Below are 15161 nucleotides of genomic sequence, written 5' to 3'. Positions count from 1 at the left end.
ATAGAAAATACAGGTTTTTGAATTATTATGAAAACAATCACGGAAACCTTTTCAAATGGAAAAAATAGTGTACTTCTAATAGATTTTTGTCACATGCATTCTCCCTTTTTGGGGGATCAGCACAGCTCATCAAGGATAAGAATGTTTTAAAAACATGAATTTTGCTTTTGAAGTTCTGAGACAAACATCAAACACCAAACAAAATCCACTCCTCTAGGTAGCTTTGTCCTTGGAGAAAATAGAGCTCTTCCCAAACTGCTCTTGCCAAACCAGGCAGATCCTCTAAGCCAGGAGATGCAGGCACTGGATGTAGCTTTGTGAAAAGGAGGATCTCCACTACCTGTGTGTCAATGGGATGCACAAGTGTCCCTGACATGTGTCTGTGCCACAGAGGCTGCTGTGCACAGAGTCTGTAGAGCAATCCGTGATGCTAATGCTAAAATAAAATTACACCTGTCCTAGTGCAGCCAAAGTGACAAACACTCAAATACTGCTCTAGTAGAAGGTGTCCCTGCCCATGGCAGGGGCTTGGAACTAGAGGATCTTTAAGGTCCCTTCCAACCCAAACCATTCCATGATAAAAACTATTATGCCAGATCCATGATGGCACAAAATCAAAGGTAGTCTTAATGATTTTAAGCAGGTTCATGTAGCAATCAGGCAGGAACAAAACCTCCTAATCCTTCTCCTGCCTTCAACCTACCACAACAGTTTGAGTGGTGATGTACCATCCTGTTTCTTGGGGAACAAAACCTAATGATGCTTGAATCCACCAGCACTATATGGCAGAACTGCCAGTACCTTTTCATGAGCCAGACCCTGCCAAAAGCTGATTATTCAGGTAAAAAGAAACAGGCACAACACTACAATATATCAGTGTTTCAAAGACTACAGAAAGATCTCCAGGATGTAGATTATCCTGCCCTGGGGCCAACGCAATGCTGCCCATGGCACTAAACTTGCTCTGAGACCCCAGAAAACCCTTATGGCAGCAGTGCCACCATGGACCACAGGGAGACATGGCCCCAGAGAGAGAGAGAGACATAGTTCATAGAAACTCCCCCACTCCTCAAGTGTAAGAGCACGTGCTGGGTTATGAAAGCATCTGCAAGACCAGGTGTCAGAGACACAGGGCAATAGGCTGTGAGTGTAACTGGGATGGAGCAGATTGCCCCTGGCAGGATTTCATTCCCTACGACAGAAAAACTGCAGAGAACTGAGTGGAGTTAGTGAAATGAGGACATGCTTTACATCTGCAGCCTTCCAACACCTGAAGAGAGTCTTCAAGGAAGATGAAGAGAGACTATTTACAAGGCATGTAGTGACAGAACAAGAGGCAGTGACTTTAAACTGGCAGAGGGCAGGTTAAGGCTAGATATTAGGAAGAAATTCTACACAGAGAGTGGTGAGACCCTGGCACAGGTTGCTCAGAGAAGCTGTGGCTGGCCCATCTCTGGAAGTGTTTGAGGCCAGGTTGGACAGGGCTTGGAGAAACCTGGGATAGTGGAAGGTGTCTCTGCCCATAGGAGGGGGTAGGATCTAGTTGAACTTTAAGATCCTTTCCAAACCAACTCTTTCTTTATTCTATGATATGATGATTTATATCTCATCCCAATCTCTTGCCATCAAATGGCAAAGGGGCAGTTTATGTCTCATTCAGCAGTTCTATAATTAATTGTAAGTGCAAGAATAACCAACCCCTTCCCAAGCCATGTTAGTTGCTGCCCTCAGTCCAGCTACGTGTTGAATGAAGAGGACACACACTCCTTTCACAACCGCATGAGGGAGTATCCACAGGCTCCTGCTGCACCACTGGAGAATGCTGGAGGTCAGGATCTGCTTATCCTCCCTGAGAAGCACTCTGAGGTTTTTGTTAATTTAGGGGGAAAAAACATGTTTATAATCCCTGTCGGATTTTAGTAATCTTAATGTTATCCTTCTGAATGAGTAACAGAGAAGGGTTGTCTGACACACAACTGCAAACAAGACTTACCTCCCGCTGTTTTGTAACCTGTGTTATAACACCAATTGCGAGCGCCAAGAGGTGCTGCTGGGGATGGCAGGGCATGCCAAGAGCAGCTCTGCATCTGAGATTATACAATCTTTTCAGGGAGTGCTGCATTTTTTGCAGCCTGGTGATGCCATGGGCCAACAGCAGAGGTCAGAATTGCCTTCATTTATGCAAGCATGAGACAAGTCAGAGCAGAGCTCAGGACTGGCTGCCCAGCCCAAGGCTTTGAGCACTAACGTGAGCTAAACTTTATGTAACTACTTTTTTTTTTTTTTTTTTTTAATGTTACTCCAGGAAAAGTGATTCGTTTTAGTACATAGTTTGCACAACCCCAGCAAAACTCTTGGACTGTAATAAGTACTAAACTAAACTGTATGTGTGGGACATCAGTGTCCCATGAGCAGGCAGGCAGTGCCACGGAAGGACCTGCTGCTTCAGAAGTGACATTAAACCCTGCAGCTTGTTCTTAGATGGCACTTTTTGGGTGGGGGAAAGAGGAGGACCCTTTACGATTTGCAAGGGGTTGCCCAGGAAGAGGTACAGAGACAAGCACTCAAGAAGAGAGTCTGGATTTGGCAAAAACAAAGCAAAGATGCCACATCCAAAGATGTAGGGCTAGATCCTTGGTTTCCATTTTTGGGCTATCCTCATTTCACCTTCCAGCCTCTAGATCTGTTTTGCAGCCCCAGCAATGACTTCCAGAAGATCTCCCCTTCCCAGCCAGGGCAGAGCACTGAACCTGATCCACCTGAACACTTCGCTGCCAAGGCAGCTTGGTGCTCCAGTGCCAGGCACTTTGGCAGGAGCTGGTCGGTGCTAAACACTTGGAAATCCAGTCTGATAAAATCATCCGGAACAGTTCCAGCCATCATATTCACCAAGGCACCTCAGGCATTGACAACAGCTTATCACAACACTCACCACTTTGTCTAGTGTGTAAATACACCTCAGCTGTGGCATTTTATCAGGAGATCCTCGTTATGGAAACCACCATGCACTGCCTGAGCTGTTTCCTGATCCCACCAGAACACTGCATGCAGAACTGCAGCCTCTTAGGAGACCCTGTGCTACTGCTTGACCCAAACAAATTAACCCCAGCTCTGTATGGATGGAGCTGTAGCAGAAGGAAGAGGGACTGTGGTTGTTGCACATCTGGGGCTGCTCATTGGCTCCAAACCCACCACCCACAAGCCCAGGAAGGGCAATGCGCAGGGGCACAGGCATGTCATGGCCCATGTAGGGGGGACAAGGGTGGGGTGGCAGAGTGGGCCAAACCCAAGTCATGGCCATTAAACACTGCAGGATGTCATAAGCAGAGCTCAGCATCAGTAGTTTCAGAGCCCACAGCAAAGCCAGCAGTGATGGCTTGGGGACAGGTAGCGGCTAAGGGGTGGAGTGGAAGCACAAGGAGGAAGAGGGAGAGGAGTTGGGAAGCTGCTGCCCTGTGGTAGGAACCAGGGAGCTAAACTCTGACTGAACTTCAGGGGAAAGCAAGGGAAATGTACATCAGCTGATACATTTTCTACAGATCCTACTGATAAAGAAGTAGAAAAGCTAAATCACTCCAGTGCTCCATTAAGGAGAAAAATTATTTATAAAACAAGCGTCCCAACCCATCAGAAATTAGTCATAGCAAAAACTTTCTTGCCACTGTGTTCACCTTCCCACCCCATCTCCTTCTCCCGGAGCATCCTCCTCCCTCTACTCCATGTTCCTGCAGACCCATCTCCCCTGCTCAGCCTCTCTCCTCTCCCCAACAAACCTGCCCTCTACTCCTCTCTGCCAAGCCACAGAACCTGCAGGTCACGTCTCTATGGGGAAAGTGGGGACCCAGGACCGGGGCATCAAGCTGTGTCCCCTCCTGCCACACCATCTCTCCTGGAGTTCCCCACCCCACACAGGGAGTTTACCTGCAGGATTATGCATGTTCCTTCTTGTCCCCCGGCCTCAGAGGGTGCTGTGGTGGGTTTGCTGCCTCCGCAGAGCAGCAGGTCGGTGCTCAGGGATCCGTCGAGGGGACGGACTTGCCCGCGATCACCCGGGCAGAGCCCCAGCGCTGGGGAGAGGCTGCACGGGGAGGATGGCCCCGGGCGGGGGCTGCACCCGCCCCAGCTGCATCCGCCTGTCCCACCCAGACCACAGGCAGCAGGTGAGATCCAACAGCATCTGACAAGAAAAAGAACAACAAAAGAGCCGACTTTTAACGCCTTTGGTTTACATAAGTTCACATCCTGACCTTGGGAAGCTGCTGGCTCTCCAGGAGATAATCAGCAGTTTCATAACTTTCCCGTTGCATACCACAGACATGTCTCCCAGCTAAAGAATCAAGTATGAGGCCAAAAAAGTCCCAGGACTCTGAACCCCAGATTATCTACAAGGTCACTGCTGACCCGTGCAGCCAAATATTAGAGCAACCCCTGCTCTGGGGTCCAGGTCTCTGCATGGGCCGGGGTAGGTTGTGTCACTTGGGTACAAGTTGACCTGCACCCCCAGAAAGGGTCCCAGGGTTGCACAGGCCAAGGGAGGCGTTAGGAGGAATCAGTGGGAGCATCCAGAGCATCCAAAAGCCTTCACTGGTCTGCAGCAGATTTGGGGCAGAAAAGGCTGGTGAGGAATTAAAGCAAAGTCATGAAATAGCCTCTGATGGAGCCAAGGTCGATCGTCTCCTTTTCACACAGATGAAACACAAACTGAAGCTAATGGAGAATTGTGGACTCCCCCATAACATGAACAGCACCTTTCACTTCTGAGATGTGTCACCCTGAGCTCATTTAGTCGAGGACCAACCCAGTGTACCTGCATAGATTGCAGAGAGAGCCCAGGGCTGCGCAAGGGAGATGACAGGTCTTCACACAAGGCTCTTGGCAGCCCCTCTGCAGGATGGATGGTACAGGAACATGGCAGTCATTGGTGCTGGAAAGCAGATGGACTTTGGAAAGTTAATTTGTCAACTTCTCAAATGAAACAGAAGACATTTCAGTGCCCCCAGAATAGAACATGGAAGTATAAGTGGAAAATAAGTAAAGGCATAGCATGAAAGAGTAGAAGAAAAGCAAATAAAGTAAGTCCCAAGGCTGAATAAATTTCTATTAATTAAAACAAATAAACAAGATGAAGAGGACAGACCTCCTGGTATACCTAAGATTATTCTATTTTATGATTTAGTAAACAACAAGCTGCATTAGAATTCCAGTTCCTGCAGAAAGCAATCCAAATTGTGTTTAGATTGGGAGTTAAATGTCAGAGGAGTATTTTGTAAACAGGCTAAGTATGCCATCTAATCCACATCCACTAGCTTTGAAGGTGACTTTGGGCAAGTTGTTTCACTTCTGTGAGTCTATTTTCCTCCTCTGTAAAATGGGGATAAGAGTGTCCTCTTGGCAAAACTCTTTGTCATCTGGAGATGAACCCAGAAGTGAGACCTAGAGTCAGGAGTTAGACTCTTCCTGAAGCAGGGCTATGTGGCTTTGGAGATTATTCTTCTAGCTCATTCCCAAGAGTAATTTTGAGACAGATGAAGGTTCCTAAGTGAGTTTAGCTGCAATTAAGCCTTTAAAGAAATGAAGTGGTCTTGTCCAATGGGTTCTTAAAGACCCATTTTTTTCCAGCCTCTGCTTTTACATCTGGTTTTGGTTTTCTTGATCTTTGTTTCTCAACAAGGACAGCTTTCAGAAACATTGCCAAGAAGGTGACAAAGATGGGTTTGTGCCTTCAAGCACTGCTGGTGAAATCAAAGGAAGATCTCCCTGTGCTCAGCACACAGAACTATACACCAAGGGAATATTTGGTGTGGCAAGTTGAGCCCGGGGCCCTCCAAAAGCCCCAGCTGGAAGATTATATGGAAAAGTGAATTGTGCATCCCTCGGACACATGGGGATCAAAACTCAGCTCATGCCCCAAGCAGCCCTTCAGGAGATAAATTCTCTCTGATCATTTTTTTCAACCTACCATAAAGGCTAAAATGTGTATATATCATTTTGTTCCCCAATTCAAGAGAATCCCAGGAATGTGAACTCAAAAGACGTTTTACCAGATGATATCAATCCCCAGATACCCCAGCTGGTATCTGCTCCTGTCTCACCCCTTAAGAGCAGCTTAGAGCCGCAGCCAGATCAGAGGCTCTGCTCAGAAAAGGACGTTCCTGAATGATGTGGAGAATCGCACAAACTGCCTTTCATAACTTTAAATTTGCTGTAGGGCATCGTGTTGGAAGCTAATATATGCACTCCTATTGTACATCTTAAGCATTATAAAACCAGCTGATTACACAACCCCATCCTGGTACTCTCACGTGTCTTCAAACATTCCTGCCACCCCTCACATGCATCCCGGATTAGATAATCTCAGTTTTGTAACTAGTCTCTCCCGTGGAGACAAGACCTCCCCTTCCAATGCCTGGTCACCTGGAGCCTTTAAAAAGCACCTCAGAGACACCCAGTGATGGGAGAACCCTGAACAGGGAGGTTTTACCCTCTGGAGGCATGCCGGTGTCGGGGGAGGCCTGTGCTCCAGCAGTCCCAGCCACCATGGCCCAGGAGCCTCGGCAGACAGACTTCCAGCTGGTGCGAGTCAAGAGCACGTGGTGCCGCATCAAGAAAGGAGAAACCTTTTCCAATGGTGAGGACAAGATCACTCTCTCTGAGGCAAAAATGTAAGTATAGGAGCCCGTGTTGTTCGCTGGCAACTGCGCTGGATGGCTCTGGCTGGCCAGACTTGGTGGTCTTCCCAGTGGGATGTATCTCAGATGGAAAAAGCATCTTGTGCACTGTTGCGGCTTAAACGCACTGTTCCAGAATTACAGAATAGTTCAGGTTGGAAAGGACCTTTAAAGGTCATTGAGTTTAACCCCCCTGCCATGGGTAGGGACACCTTTCACTAGACCAGGTTGCTCAGAGCCCCATCCAACCCCCCTACGTGTACGACCCCGTGATGTGGCCCTCAGAACATCTGCAGTGTGGCAGCACAGGTAGTTGCTGTTCTCCTTGGCACAACTTGGCCATGTTGCAGAGTGAATTTTTTCAACACCATTTTTGTAGATGGGAAGTTTCTTCAAACTTCTGAAAAGCTTATGCAGGGACTTTTGCATGCTGCACTTGGGCTTTTTATTGCCACCTGTGTACCTGCAATCTGTGTGTGCAAAAGCTGATGCGCAGGTATGGGAGATAGACGAGTTTATAGAGGTGGTTGAGGATAAATGAAATGGGTAGGTGGAAAAAATAAACAGCCCCTGACAGGAGCAAAACCCTTAACACATCTCTCAAACTGCAGAAGTCACCAAATGCTGCTTCAGACAGAGCAGAGAGATAAATTTCCCCCAGGGATACATACAGCTCTTTGCTGGTATTACATCTCTCCAGTTAATTATCCTTTAATTACAGAATACTCCTTTTCAGGAGCACATAGACCCCCATTTGTGATGCAGATATTTCTTAATACAACCCTGCTTTGCATATCAGAAGTTTTCTAGCATTTGTCATGCTCGGATTTTAATAGCACAAGTCTAACCCCTTTCTCAGTGAGGTCAGAGGGACCTTTACCAGCACTGGCAGTGCTCCTCTCTGGGAGCACTTCCTATTTCTATCATACCTCTTTTGAGGTAGAGATCCACTGGTTCAACTGGAGCATTTTAGAAACACAGATTTGTAAGGAGGTATGGGGCTGTGTGTAGATAGATAGGAAGGAATCAACTCCTGTCACCTAGATATACTATCAGAGGATGCTTCCTCCATAAAAACTTTGGAAAATTTTGGCCACCTCTTCTCTTCCCCATTCCCTTTTTGGAAGCTAAAATGATTGAGCTGGGTTTTTTTATGGGGTTTTCAACTTCCAGCATGGAAAACATGCTCCAGCCCTGCTTGCTCTGCACCTTTCCAATGCCGTGTAGGAATTCAGCCATTTGACTGTTCACTAAGACATGGAAGAGCTTCTCCAGCAGTACAGCTGCTGAGCCCTGACACCCAGGAGGGTGTCCCACCCTCAGAGCCCCACACTTCAGCAGTGCATGGGCAGGAGACTCCACATTCCTCACCTCCCAGCTACATCCTTAAACTAGTTCAGACATGCAAAGGACAAAATATAATGATTTCAAACCTTGTTTTCTGCCCCTTGCCAGAGGTGAGTGCATCTCCGAAGGTGGGATTTCCTGGACAATTGAAGCTCCCATCTATTTTTGCTACAAGGTGGTAGAAACATACAATATTTTGGATCCCTCTAACAATACTCTGCTCTGGGGTCACATCACTGACCCCCAGCAACTGGAGCTTGCCACCACCAGCAAGAGGAAACCGAGGCGCTTTATCGTCATAGACGAAGTCGTTGACAAACTTTACGGCTCCAAAGTCAGAGAATACTTCGAAGAGAACAATGTTCAGCACAAAATCCTCGCCCTGCCCACCACCGAAGAAACAAAATCCATGGACCTGGTCTTGAACATCCTGCAAGAAGTCCAAGACTTCAGCATTGACAGGCGAACTGAGCCCATCATCGCCATCGGAGGGGGCGTCTGCCTGGACATCGTGGGACTCGCCGCGTCGCTCTACCGGAGACGCACCCCCTACATTCGGGTCCCAACAACCCTCCTCTCCTACGTTGATGCCAGCGTGGGGGCGAAGACCGGGGTGAATTTCCTGCAGTGTAAGAACAAGCTCGGGGGCTACACCCCCCCCATAGCCAGCTTCCTGGATAGATCCTTCATCCAGAGCATTCCCCGGCGGCACATCTCCAACGGCCTCGGGGAAATCTTAAAGGTATGAGCTCTTGCAAGTGCAGTTTTCGAAACTGAAATCATAGAAGGGTTTGGGGTGGAAGGGGCCTTTAAAGGTCATCAAGTCCAATCCCCCTGCAATGAGCAGGGACACCTTCTGCTAGATCAGGTTGCTCAAAGCCCCATTCAGCATGTCCTTGAATATTTCCAGGGATGGGGCATCTACCATTTCTCTGGGAAACCTGCTCCAGTGTTTCACCACCTTCATTATGAAAAAATTCTCCCTTATATCTAGTCTGAACCTACCCTCTTTTAGTTTAAACCATCACTCCTTGTTCTCCCACAACAAGCCCTACTAAAAAGTCTGTCCTCATCTGTCTTACAAGCCTCTTTTAAGTATTGAAATGCTGGTAAAATGTCCAGTAGCATCCATGGCGTTGTATAAACAACCTTAGAGAAACCAAGGTGGGCCATCAAGGCTGCACAGGGACTTCTAACTCTCATTGAGTTTATACATTTATATTTTTTACAGCTGCTAAACTTGTTGGAACATCCCTCACACACAATGTCTAGTGCTAACCCTGCAGAGTACACTCCAAAACTCACAGCCAGGTGTAGACACAGGAATATCTTCCTGTTGAGTCTCTATAATGAACTCTTGGCAGAGAATCTGAGGCTCATTATACTGGGGATTAATAATCTGCAAGATCATTTGTACCTACCTCACCGGCTATGTCAAGTGTGGTCAATCAATCTCCTGTGAGGAAAATTCTACTCCTAAAATTACCTGGAAAGTGCACAGTAAATGGCTTTATGCCTGGAGAGCTTTGGAAACTTTTGATAAAGCAGAGTTCAAGCTATTAAAGTGTATTAGAGATGAGTTCATCATCAGCATTTTTCAGTGCTTGCACAGTGGGAAGTCCCGATGATATCTGAAGGTTTCTGGCAGGCACTGGGAAACCTGCAGGTCACCATTCCCCACTGCAGGAGGGGACTAATGCCCGAGTCTGGGGCAGGAAAAATATGTACTTCTAACAAGTAAATCACTTCTAAACCCTCATATGCTCTATATTGCAGTGCTTTCCCACCTTCCCTTGCCTGAAAAGCAACCCCAAGGATTAGATGTGAGCTGTCCCGGGGCTGGCCACCGTCTAGTCTCTAGTTTCCTTCCAAGCACACAAATAACCAAAGCTTGTTCCAAATCATCTGCTGGGATGTGGGAGCATGTATCAAACTCCCAGCATGGGCAGAACTACCCAGTAACAAGGAAACTTGCACACCAGTACTCCCATAATCTCTGGCATTTTGCCAGAGTCCCACTGGGCATTTCCACGCTGCCTCTTGCACCCAGCTTCACTCACCACAGCTGACAACATGTGCAACACCACCAGGTCACATTCCCTAGAGGCCTGGTGGACACACACCAAACACAACCAAGCTAACCAGGAACTGTGTCTGCAGAAACATTTTTGCGGGTTGCAGAGGCAGAACTTCATGTACCACGTGTGCAGGTGTTTCTTTGCTAGTGTATAACATGATATTACAGTCCAATCTACTGAAACACTCAAGTTTCCAACAGCACATCAGACAGTTGTCTTTAATGACCTCTTCTGTTCTTTGTCCTAGATGGCCCTTATGAAACACAAGGGGCTGTTTGACCTGCTCAAGAGCCATGGAAAATACCTTCTGGACACCAAGTTCCAGTCCTGCAGCGGCTTTGCTGACCATGGGGACGCTGCACTGCAGACCACCAGGATTGCCATTGAAACCATGTTGGAGGAGCTGGCTCCCAATCTCTGGGAGGATGACCTGGACCGACTGGTTGATTTTGGTCACGTTATAAGCCCAGAGCTGGAAATGGTAAGTGAAAGACTTTATATTACAACATCCATTTTAAAGAAAAGAATTAAAAAATTTCAATTGGCAGCATGAAAACTCTGCGAAAAGCAGCTGAGCTAAACTCCAGATTTGCACATTACCCAGATCAGCCAATGCAGCAGCCTGGTCCTGTTGGTCCCTCCCTTGTTTTCCCCACACCTCCACCCATGTTTCCTATTCAGACCTCAGGTCTGTTGTTACTTCTTACTGGGAATTTACTGGAGCACAGAGATGACCAGATTTCAGTGAAGCCACTAGAAATCACCAACATGAGCTGTAACAGCACAAAGGCATAGAGACCATAGCCCATATCACTGAGGAGAAATTGCCGCTGAGGAATGAGGGGGACGACTTATTCAGAGACAAGATTCAGAGCTCTTCGCTCCATCCTGTGGTGCTCTATCAGTGATTTAGGTGGAAGTAGAATTAAATCCTGGATCTCTGTGGGAGATTTTAGATGTAATTAATCACATGTAAAACAGATCACCCTCGCAACCCGTAAACCACAAGATGCCAACATCCAGCAAGTGCAGCGAGTCAAGTGTCAATTTTCAGGTGCAATTTTAGAAAAAACCCTACTTATTTCCTCTTTGCCAGCCCAAACCCTTTTTTTCTGCCACCCACCTTTGCTGTGTTCCAGAGGGTTTTGCCGTCGCTGATGCACGGGGAGGCTGTGAACGTCGACATGGCATTCATGACGTACGTGGCCCACACGCGGGGGCTCATCACCACTGAGGAGAGGGAGCAGATCCTCCAGTGCATGAGGGGCCTGGAGCTGCCGGTCTGGCACAGCGGCTGCAGCTGGGCCCTCATCAAGACAGCCCTGAGGGAGCGCCTGAAGCACAGCGGGGGACAGCCCCGGATGCCTCTGCCCACCGGCCTCGGCGTAGCAGGTACGGCGGTGAGGGACACCAGGAAGCCTCCAGAGTGGGAATTTGGGGGACATCCCACCACAGGGACAAGCTGGAAAATGTGCCTTGTGGTTTGCAGCTGTGCATTTCTGGGTTTTCTGGTGCTTTTGTTCACGTCTTGATAAACCCATTGAGAGACGAGATCTGTCTCATGTGTAACCACCAGAACTCCGTTAAGGACTGAGGCCTAATTAACTGCACTATAATTAACCAATTCACCTTGCAAAGGTGTTTGCAAACCAACAGGTAAATGCAGTGCTCTGGCAGACAAAGCAAGGTCAAAAAGGAAAAAAATTCCTTTGCTGTACTTGAAAAGATTAGTTAAATAGTTCTTGGCAAAAACAATTTAGTGTAATACTGAGTCTAGAACTAATAGTTGAAAACTAAATAGTAGCTGTTCAGTATCTGGGATTAAATATTATTACTTACAAGACTTAAAGATAAAAACCAACCAATCCCTAACACAGAAGCAACACAAGGGACCAGATTGTGAACTCTGGCATCAATATCCATCCAGACTACTTCTATGAAGCTCAGTCTCTATGCACCCATAAGACAACAGACTCTCACAAACTGTTTGAAGGAGTGACTTTCCCCCTCAGTCAGTGTGTGCAGGCAGGAAAAGCTCCTCTGGATGTTCCGTTAACTACAACTCTTGTTTTCCAGAGATATTCAATGACACCAGTGAAGAGACCCTGGAGAAAGCATACAAGCTGTGGGTCAGGGACTGCAGGACGGTGCTGGAGGAAGAGCCAGCTGCTCTCTGATTGCTGCGAGCCCAAGCTGATGTCCTACCCCACACCTGTTTGCCACTGTAAATTAGTGAGCAGAACTGAATTTTAAACAACATAAACAGAGAAGCACCTGTGAAACTGCATACACCCCAGAGCATGGAGCAAGAAGAATCTTGGCATCTAACCCCATTTACCTTTTTCAATTGCTTTGTTTGAAAGGGAATCTATCGATGCTCAAAAAGTGATCACTCACAAGTGAAACCACCAAGTGCCTGTAGTATAGTTCATAGCAAGCTGTCTCCTCTTGGGGAATGCGAGCAGGACTATTCATTCACTTGGCTAATCCAAGCTGGGGGCTGCCAAGGCCCTTCCCAGTGGTATCCCACCACTGCTTGTGCTTGGACCCCTGACAGGGGCAGTTGTAGGTGTAGCTGGCTCACAGACCATGGCATGGGTATAGCTGGCTCACAGACCATGGCATGGCACCATGCAAAATCTCCATGCTCTGCAAAATTATCTCCTTCATAGAAAATATAGATCATATTATCTCCTTCACTGGTTTTGGCATTATTCTTTTCTTCTTGGTGTTCTTCCTGTTTTCTCAGCTCATTCAAACTGGCAAAAAAAGAAACTCATCTGCCAGCCTTTGCACAACACACTCTGATTACAGGCACCATCACTAGCCACAGATCAGTGCATATTGCTGCTGTGAACCACAATGGGAACTATGTCTTGGGACTCAGATACTGAGGACATGCTGGCAAGGCCCCTCTTGCTGCCCAAATGTATGCACTGGTGCCCAAATGTATGCACTGTGCAACCCCTGCAAGCCCCTGGACTGACAAATAGGGAACAATTTGCAGCAGTTGTGCCTATGAACAAAGTTGGGCTCCTGGCTGTATTTCAGAACCATCAAGTGTCCCCACATCTGCCACAGTTCTCCTTGTACCTGTTTGTCTGAGGCTCCTTCCCCATCACAGCCGTTTCTGGTTAGATTAAGGCCAGCTGGGGAAAAACAAGAGAAATTAGAGAAGTTCAGGTAAGTTTATCATCTTCAAGCAGCCTCAGTGTCACGTCTCAAGATCCTAGCAGACTCAGGGCAGATTATATATTGGATGCTGATGGTGAAAAAAATAAAGGCAATGCCATCCTTCTCCCTGGAGGTCCAATCAAAGGAATTGCAATGAACAAACAGCCTTTGAATTATTTACAGCATTATTTGTTTTTTCCCTGATGGTGTTTTTTTTCCCACACCAGTTTGTGCTGATGTGCTGACTTCTGTTTCGCTAAAGTAATAAAAGCTACTAAAATTTAAAAACTTTTGGAATAATGATTGCAGTGTGTACCTGGGTACATTTGCACATGCTTGAGAGACAGAAAGAGACTGGAGAAGTGAGGCATAGAGCTGACACAATAAATTTCCTTTTGCACTTGAGTCTGCAGAGGATGTGCCTAAAACTACACCAAAAGCCCTCCTCAGCCCTTTTCCAGATCAATGCATCTCTCCAGGTTCAGGACGGGTTTTCACACAGATGGTGCCATTTTACCAAGGAGCCCACAGCTTTTAGAGCACATCCTTAGAGCCACAACTTCCCATAGAAATAACCCCATAATTCCTCAAGTTAAATAAGCCTGGGGCTGAGGATATCAGTGAACTTGTGTCCTTTTTCCAGACCATCAAACAAAGGTTCATTCAGCTGGGTCCTGCAGCCACCGAGACAGGAGAGCATTGCTGCCACTCGCAGGTATCCACCAGCACTGCCAGCCTTGGCTGGAACAGGCAGGGACAGTGCAACGGGAGACAGGGAGGACCCATGTACATAAATATCTGAAGGGAGGGTGTCAAGAGGATGGACCGGGCTCTGCTGTGTGGTGCAAAGCAATAGGACAAGAGGCAATGGGCAGAAAGTGATGCACAGAAAGTTCCACCTGAACATGAGGAAGAACTTCTTCCCTGTGCAGTGACCGAGCGCTGGAACAGAGACCAGAGAGGGTGTGCAGTTTCCTCACTGGGGATATTCCAGAACCACCTGGATGCAGTCCTGTGCCATGTGCTCTAGGATGACCCTCCTTGAGCAGGGAGGTTGGACCAGATGACCTTCTGTGGTATCTTCCAACCTGAAACATTCTGTGATTCTGTGACCCAAAATTTTTAGGAGCGTGAGAGAGCCCCAGAGAGAGCAGTCTGAGGGCCAAGGTGCTAAGAGCCTACAGGAGAGGATGTGATGTTGTGCTTACAGTGATCACCTGGGCACACTTGCAAGTAGTTTACCTCCTGTCAAGCATCTGGGTGGGCCATTTTTCACATCAGATAACTTAGAAATGGATGAAGCACAGGATTATTGTCTGCCCAGCAGTCAATGTCCTTCAGTGCAGCACTCCTACTCCCATCCACCTCCATGGAGGAGGTACAAGACAAACATCCAGCTTCAGTTTCCTATTGTAAATGTCCAGGGAGAGACTCTCAGGAGCCCAAAAGCATTTAGCTCTCCAGTTCCATGGAAAGCCAAGGTACAGTTTAGCAGGGTCCAGGTGAACTGAACGAAGAAGAGTCACAAAACCACATGCACATATTAAAAGCCCACGATCTAGGACTGATGTGCTACCACCTGCCAGCCATTGGCTTTGCCTCCATCTCCAGAAGCCGGCGTGTGTCTGTAACAACACATCCAAGGAGCTGGAGCGCAATTAAGACGAAAAGTGAACACATGATTATTATTATTTTTTGCCCTCCCTTCTGCTGTGGGTGACAGAACACAATCAGCCCCTGATGTGCTTGGTTGCTTGGTAGCAGACAGCCACATTTTTAATTATATACTAAAATATGCTAAAGAACATAAAACGGCTGCGTGACTAATACGTGTGTATCAAGAAAGGCACATGACAGCAGCAAAATTGCTTCAGTGTCTGATAAAAAGTGCCTC

At 47.3% G+C, this 15161-nt stretch overlaps 1 protein-coding gene across 1 annotated transcript; it reads left to right on the top strand.

Annotated features, from left to right (window-relative positions):
- The first annotated feature begins 8070 nt into the window (after positions 1 to 8070).
- On the top strand, positions 8071 to 12787 carry LOC113945860 (2-epi-5-epi-valiolone synthase-like). Its single transcript, XM_027640521.1, has 4 exons — positions 8071 to 8757; positions 10341 to 10574; positions 11233 to 11485; positions 12170 to 12787. The coding sequence occupies exons 1-4, from the start codon at positions 8071 to 8073 to the stop codon at positions 12268 to 12270; spliced, it is 1275 nt and encodes a 424-aa protein (XP_027496322.1). The 3' UTR covers positions 12271 to 12787.
- Positions 12788 to 15161: the final 2374 nt, after the last annotated feature.

This window comes from Corapipo altera, unplaced genomic scaffold (assembly GCF_003945725.1).
Source record: "Corapipo altera isolate COAL_440 unplaced genomic scaffold, ASM394572v1 55, whole genome shotgun sequence".
NCBI lineage: Eukaryota > Metazoa > Chordata > Aves > Passeriformes > Pipridae > Corapipo > Corapipo altera.
The sequence above is the reverse complement of the archived record's forward strand: the minus strand, read 5'-3'. Positions and strand labels throughout refer to the sequence as shown.

What these genes read in the sequence shown, in the direction of transcription:
- LOC113945860 (XM_027640521.1), top strand. Translation starts at nt 8,071, where the DNA reads ATGCAAAGGACAAAATATAATGATTTCAAACCTTGTTTTCTGCCCCTT. An exon ending in TAAGCCCAGAGCTGGAAATG is followed by an intron (nt 10,575 to 11,232) that starts GTAAGTGAAAGA and finishes GCTGTGTTCCAG; the next exon opens with AGGGTTTTGCCGTCGCTGAT. An exon ending in CACCGGCCTCGGCGTAGCAG is followed by an intron (nt 11,486 to 12,169) that starts GTACGGCGGTGA and finishes CTTGTTTTCCAG; the next exon opens with AGATATTCAATGACACCAGT.